This window comes from Acanthochromis polyacanthus, chromosome 12 (genome assembly GCF_021347895.1).
Source record: "Acanthochromis polyacanthus isolate Apoly-LR-REF ecotype Palm Island chromosome 12, KAUST_Apoly_ChrSc, whole genome shotgun sequence".
NCBI lineage: Eukaryota > Metazoa > Chordata > Actinopteri > Pomacentridae > Acanthochromis > Acanthochromis polyacanthus.
The window spans coordinates 38595239-38602903 of record NC_067124.1 but is presented as its reverse complement, the minus strand read 5'-3'; the positions used below and the strand labels follow the sequence as shown (position 1 = coordinate 38602903).

At 41.2% G+C, this 7665-nt stretch overlaps 1 protein-coding gene across 2 annotated transcripts in view; it reads right to left on the bottom strand.

The window, feature by feature from the left end:
* Positions 1-733: 733 nt before the first annotated feature.
* tgfb2 (transforming growth factor, beta 2) overlaps positions 734-7665 on the bottom strand; it is a 34637-nt gene continuing 27705 nt past the window's right edge. For both annotated transcript variants that reach the window (XM_051956367.1, XM_022199478.2), the window contains 5 exons: positions 6740-6872; positions 6549-6659; positions 5513-5678; positions 4704-4857; positions 734-3905 (listed from right to left, as the gene is read on the bottom strand). In XM_051956367.1, coding sequence (XP_051812327.1) covers positions 3747-3905; positions 4704-4857; positions 5513-5678; positions 6549-6659; positions 6740-6872 — 723 coding nt within the window. In that variant the 3' untranslated portion in view covers positions 734-3746. The remainder of the gene's footprint in view (positions 3906-4703; positions 4858-5512; positions 5679-6548; positions 6660-6739; positions 6873-7665) is intronic.

The window sequence follows — 7665 nt, the reverse complement described above, 5'->3', positions numbered from 1 at the left end:
TATTACAACAAAATACTGCTTTCTATAGTTCTTCTGGGACAGTTCTTCAGGCCAGGCCTTCAGGTGAGTTTTTCTAGGTAGGTTCTTCAAGGCTGGTTCTTCTGGGTCGGTTCTTGATGGTCAGTTCTTTAAGGCTGGTTCTTCAGACCGGGTCTTCAGGTCGGGTCATGTGGATTGATTCTTCGTGGTCGATTCTTCTGAGTCGGTTGTTCAGCATCAGTTCTTCAGAACCGGTTCTTCTAGGCTGGTTCTTCAAGACCGTTACTTCATGGTCAGTTTTTCTGGGTTGGTTCTTCAGAGTTGGTTCTTCTGGGTCAGTTCTTCATGGTTAGCTCTTCAAAGCCGGTTCTTTTGGGTCAGTTGCTCAGGTCACAACAAGCAGAAGTTTGATGAAACATCCATCCATCCTCTATACACCGCTTTATCCTCACTAGGTCGCCAGTCTGTCGCATCGCTACATATACAGACAAACAATCACACTCACACTTACACCTACGGGCAATTTAGAGTAACCAATTAACTTCAGCATATTTTTGGACTGGGGGCGGAAGCCGGAGTACCCGGAGAAAACCCACGCATGCTCAGGGAGAACATACAAACTCCATGCAGAAAGATCCCAGGAAAGCTGGGACGCAAACCAGGGATCTTCTTGCTGCAAGGTGAAAGTGCTGACCACTGATCCACTGTGCAGCCCTTGATGAAACATGACTCAGATAAAAACAGAACACTGAGGTCCAATAAAACTTCAATAATTTATTCGAGAAACAACAACAACACTGTGATACAAAACAGCATCGTGTGTCTCAATAATATCACCAACACAACAAATACACAAACTGTCGAGACGGTCGATGCACAGCGCTCCATTTTCCCAGCGGCACCTGAAGAGGGCAGGGTCAGGTTTCTACATCTACACTCCTGACTGGATGGATAGAGGGGGGAGGGACTAAATATTTAAAATACTAAAATTAAAACTGCGTCAGTGCGATTTAGAAACTGATCCTAACGATTCTATAAAATGTCGAGGAGGAAACTGCTGCTGAGCTTACATTTGAAGGTTTAAACTTTCTGAGAACCTTCATCACCATCATCATCGTCATCATCATCATCATCATCATCATCACCATCATCATCATCATCATCACAAAGAATCATGACTGAGCTTTACTGAGTTTCACTGTTTGGACTCAGTAAACTGAATAACAAAAAATAAATGTAACGTTGCCTTTCAGCACCATTAGCTAACACAATGTAGCATTAGAACACAGGAGTGATGGTTGCTGGAAATGTTCCTCTGTACCCCTATGGAGATATTCCATTAAAAATCAGACGTTTCCAGATAGAATAGTCATTTAGCACATTAACAATGTCTACACTGGATTTATCATTCATTTAATGTTAGCTTCATTGAAAAAATATGTTTTCTTTCAATAATAAGGACATTTCTAAGTGACCCTAAACTTTTGAACAGTAGTGTGTGTTTTTGTAGAGTTTCAATCATGAACATCGTCATATTTTTCCTGTTTAATGTGACCTGTTAGTTTGTGTCCTTCAGTAAATGATGAAACCTTCCTGTAGTTTGTGTAGAATCTGACTCGTTCTAAACCGTTTTTCTGATGAAATTCAGGCACTTAAACATCCTAAATGAATCTATTTGTTCCAGGATTCTGTTTGAGAGAACAAGAAGAAACATCGATAAAAAGAGAAAGTCGGTTTTGTAATTCTTCTGCCTTCAGTCTGTATTCTGGGATGAATGAGGATCATGAATTCTACCCTCCATTATTGGAAAATGAAGCAGCCATTTATCCAATAAAACTGAAGTTTGTCTCCTTGATAATCTGACTTTTTTCTGTCGGTGATGAATCTGATGCTGAATGTGTTTCTGCTAAACATCAATAAATACATAAATAAGCTGCTAACAGCAGAACAGTTGTTTTCTAAAATATTCCTCCCACTTTAGGTACACAGAGAAACTTTATGCAAATATTATTACAGTTTTTTCTCACTTCTGCAACAAAACACAGAAATCCGGCTTTTTTCATATTAACATTAAACGACAGTAAACTAACAACCATGAAACCGTTGGTACAATAAACCACTTTTACAGACTTTTCCCCTTTTATCAAGATGAATAATGTTTGATTGTGTGAAGTACAGAACGGAGCAGATAGTAAATATTAGCACTGCAGGTTGATGGATCAGAACCAGAACCAGAACATGGTACAGAATGTGCAGAATTACAAACCGAGCACTGAGGATGTGGAAACTGTGGAGGAGTGACGGTGAATGTTTTAGATCTGGGATGTTTTCACGACTTGCTTCACATAAATAACGTTTCACTTTTACTTCCAGTGTTTGAATGGAGCCTGATTTATTCCTCCGTGATGAATCCGTTCTGTAGGTCTGAAGCCACATAAATCTAGAACCGTCATATCAGAGACACGCCTCACACGCCGGCTGCTGATTTGACGATGGGCAAACATGTGACTTTATCCACATTAACAGATGCGTGAAGCGAACTGAGACTGAACTTAAATCTGAGGAACAAATAAAATGTTGTGAGGAAACATTCTGGAGGACTGAATGAAAATCTAAACAGTTTAAAACTTGAGTTTCTTTTCTCAGTGACTTTAAATGTGTTTTTTTTACAGTTCCAGTAAAACCTTCATAAACCAGCTGCTGACAACTACGAGCATCACAACGAAGATTAAAGGAGTTTAATCCAGCTTTACTCTGTACAGTTGGGTGAAAATACACCTGTAGAGACACACCTGTAGAAACACCTCCAGAGACAAATATGTAGACACACCAGTAGAGACACAGCTGTAATGATGCCTCTACAGATACACCTGTAGGCACACCTGGGGAGACACCTCTAAAAACACAACTGTCGACCACCTCTAAAGACAAATATGTAATCACACCTCTAGAGACACACCTCTAGGAACAAATATGTAGACACCCCTGTAGAGACACCGGGGGAGAGACCTCTAAAAACACACCTTTAGAGACACAACTATAAACACATCTCTAGAGACGAATATGTAGACACACCTGTAAAGACACATTTCTAGAGACACACCTGTAGAGACACACCTGTCTCTTGTCTCTGCATCATGTCTGTGTCCTGGGACACGACTTCACTGCTGAAGGTTATTTTATTCTTTATTTTCTCTGTTTGGTGCTCAACAGGTAAAACACCTGTTAAGGAAACGCATCCGTCATTAAAGAACTGTAAGTGTCTGTGTCATTAAAATGTAAAATATAAATATAATGTCAGCACAGTTTCTACTTGAACTCTGGTCTCAACTTTTCCAATGTCAAAATGAAAATGGAAACGTTCAGTTCTGTGTAGAAGCAACTGACGTCATCCTGCGATGCCTCACGATGTTCAAATGGAATTTAAAACATTTCATTTATTTTGTTATTAATAAAAAACGTGTTTATATGTTTTTGCAGCCTGAAGCTCCAGCTCAGGCTACAAAAAGCTCAGCACCGAGTCACTGCACTGGTTCTGATCCAGGATCTGAGGCTCTAATGTGAATAAAAAGCTGCATGTTGACGGATAAACAGCAGCTCTGATGCTTTAAGAGTCAAACACTGGAGAAGAAACTCAGAGTGAACACTGAAATACATCACCAGTTCTGGAAGTAGAATATTAACTGGTGGTTCTGGTTCTGCAGCTCCTCGGACTGTGTGGAGCCGCTGCAGTTTGATTAAAGGAGCGTTGGCGTCTGCTGAGGCTTCTAGCTGCACTTGCAGGACTTAACCTTCATGTTGGACAGCTGCTCGATCTTGGGGGTCTTTCCAATGTAGTAGAGGATGGTGAGGGGCTCCAGGTCCTGGGAGACGCAGCAGGGAGACGCCGACGCTTCGGGGTTAATGGTGTTGTAGAGACCCAAGACCTGCAACAGAACATTGAAACGATAAACAGAATCTTGATAAAGGGGCAGCAGTAGATGCAATCTTTCTAGATTTACGTAAAGCTTTACATAGTGTCAATCATTCAATCCTCCTCTCAAAGTTAACAAGAGACAAACTGTCCATGAGTACCCTTAGCTGGGTGAAAGCTCATCTCTCTGGTCACTCCAAATGTGTGCACATTAATATTACTGAATCTCAAACAATGGTCTGCTCCATGGGAGGACCACAGGGTTCAGTTTTGGGTCCTCTGCATTTTACTTTGTACATGCACTATCATTCAAAAGTTTGGGGTCACCCAGACAATTCCATGTTTTTCATGAAAACTCCCATTTTTATTCATGTGCTAACATAACTGCACAAAGGTTTTCTAATTAGCCTTTCAAAACCAGTAGCTAACACAATGTAGCATATGTAGAAATCTTTAAAAAAAAGCCCATGGAACCAGATTATAAGCCACATCACTGCCAAAATCTAATCACTTGGCCCTTTTGTCATTTCTGACCTTCCCTGAAAATTTAATCTAAATCTGTTAGTCTGTTTTTGAGTAATGTTGATAACAGGCAGACAGACGGACAAATAAACCAACGCCGATCGTCACCTTAGTCTGCCACGTTCCTTGGCGGAGTAACTAGCGAGTACGCTATAATTTGGTACAGAGCATTTTCACCTTGTGTTTAATGTTCTTCTGTACATGGTCCCTGTCAAATAAACTAATTAAATAAACAAAATGAATAAAACTCAGACGTCGGGCTCTGAACGGCGTCACCTGGTCCACTCACCTTGGAGTGCTGGGTGTCGGCGCTCCACAGGTAAGGACACGCCCCTGCACAGAAGTTGGCCTCGTAGCCTTTGGGCTCATGGATCCACCTCCAGCCGAGGTCCTTCTTAAAGTCGATGTAGAGCGAACGCAGGCAGCAGTTGTCCTGAACGTTTCTACAAAGACATGAAGGAGAGTCAAGGTTCTGACTGACACCTGAACAGGTGAAGAGTCTCAATGTCTGCATGTTACCTGACTGTTGAGTTTTACTTCTATGAACGCACGTAAGTTATAGTCAGATCAAACCTTTGAACTCTGAACAGTCTCTGCATGTTTGTGGCTCATTTAATAATCTAAAGTCCTGCAGCTCTGTGGAACCACAACAAAATGAAGAAGGTGAGAGAATTCAGAGATGTCTTCTGTCAGTAGGACTCAGAACGACGGAAACCAGAGAAAAAGAAACTTTTCTTTGATGATTCACTTTACTGGAACCATCATGTCCAACATGTTTCCTCAGATGTTAAAACTCTGAACTAATGTTGTCTCCTCATCCTGTAGATGTTTTTCTATCTCCATGTTTCCTCTCCAGACTTTTCCTCTCTTCTCTGCTCATCGTCAGTAGAAAGATGTTTCTCCATGCTGAATGGATCTCCAACAACTCTCTCCTCTGTTCACTGTTTCTGAGCCATGCTGCATTTTGCCTCTAAATTAGTCTAAAATATCGTCACTTTTGGTCAGTAATCACTGAATAAACAGACTGCAGAAGAACTTTTCCATAATTCTGATGGACAGAGGAGGCGTTCTGGAGAATCAGGGAGGATCTGGTGGTACCTGGAGCAGTAGGCAGCATCCAGAGCTCTCTTGGACCGGTGGCTCTTGTGCTGCAACTGAGACTCGAGCCGATACGAAGGCAGCAGCATCAGCAGCAGGTGTGGAGCCTGAGCGCTGTGGTGTCGCTTCTTAAACACCTTCAGGTCGAGGAAGCTGTCATCAATACCTGGACACCAATCAACAGATCAGTGAGATCAACAAGCTGCAGCAGAACATGAACTGACAGTAAACAGACTGAAGTCATGTTAACGTCCTGCAGCATTTCATCAAGTCAGTAGATCTGATCTTCTTTCATGGTTTGTTAAAATGGACATAAGTGGAATATCATCTGTCAACGAAACTTCCATGTTTTCCATGAAAACTCACACTTTTATCCATGTGCTAACATAACTGCACAAGGGTTTTCTAACCATCAATGAGCCTTTCAACACCATTAGCTAACACAATGTAGCATCAGAACACAGGAGTGATGGTTGCTGGAAATGTTCCTCTGTACCCCTATGGAGATATTCCATTAAAAATCAGATGTTTCCAGATAGAACAGTCATTTACCACATTAACAATGTCTACACTGGATTTATCATTCATTTAATGTGATCTTCATTGAAAAAAAAGTTTTTCTTTCAAAAATAAGGGCATTTCTAAGTGACCACAAACTTTTGAACAGTCGTGTATTTTATCTTTGCGTCTTCAAAGAAAAGCAAAAAGCTTAAAACTGCAGAACTTTTGTCTCCACCTTCTGGCAGTCTGAGTCATTACACTGATGACATTTGCCATCTTTCTTCCTCTAAAGGGTTTTCTATTTAAAACATTTTGTTTGTAATATATTTCAAATATTTGTTCTAATCTCACAGATTTCCTGTTTAGTCAAATTACAGATAATAAATAATATACATGGTAACAGTGAGATAAAAACATATCAAGCAGCTTGAGACCAAGAAAGAAAGAAAAACAGAAACGTCACACAGATGATTTACCTCCTGCACACCGACTGTGAGTGAAATTAAAGTGAAAAGTGATCGTTTGGATCCATCACCTGCAAATCGAGCCTCCAGCTCCTCGCTCTTGTTGGGAATAATGTAGTTATTTGACGGTACAAACGTGCAGCAGGGACAGTGAAGGCTGATCTTGAATCCACTGTTTCTGTCTGTGGAGAAACCAAAGTAGATCAGTCTGAAGATGGAACAAAAACTACAAACATGGTGAATAAACGGATCGAAGGCTCACCTCTGTGGTTCAACCATTCACTCACTGCTTCGGTCACATCGAAGGACAACCACTCTCCCTCCGTCTGGGTCCGAACCACCTTACTGTCGATGTAGCGCTGAGTCGGAGATGACAAGTCTTTGTGTCCCAAAATCTGACAACAGAAGAAAATGAGAAACTTTGACTCTACAGCGTCATTTAGGCGTTTAGGGAACATCTGTAACCTACACCTTCTACTGATGACTGTGAGGCATTTAGGGAACATCTGTAACCTACACCTTCTACTGATGACTGTGAGGCATTTAGGGAACATCTGTAAACTACACCTTCTACTGATGACTGTGAGGCATTTAGGGAACATCTGTAAACTACACCTTCTACTGATGACTGTGAGGCATTTAGGGAACATCTGTAACCTACACCTTCTACTGATGACTGTGAGGCATTTAGGGAACATCTGTAAACTACACCTTCTACTGATGACTGTGAGGCATTTAGGGAACATCTGTAAACTACACCTTCTACTGATGACTGTGAGGCATTTAGGGAACATCTGTAACCTACACCTTCTACTGATGACTGTGAGGCATTTAGGGAACATCTGTAACCTACACCTTCTACTGATGACTGTGAGGCGTTTAGGGAACATCTGTAAACTACACATTCTACTGATGACTGTGAGGCATTTAGGGAACATCTGTAATGACTACGAGGCATTTAGGGAACATCTGTAAACTACATCTTCTACTGATGACTGTGAGGCATTTAGGGAACATCTGTAATGACTACGAGGCATTTAGGGAACATCTGTAAACTACATCTTCTACTGATGACTGTGAGGCATTTAGGGAACATCTGTAAACTACACCTTCTACTGATGACTGTGAGGCATTTAGGGAACATCTGTAAACTACACCTTCTACTGATGACTGTGAGGCATTTAGGGA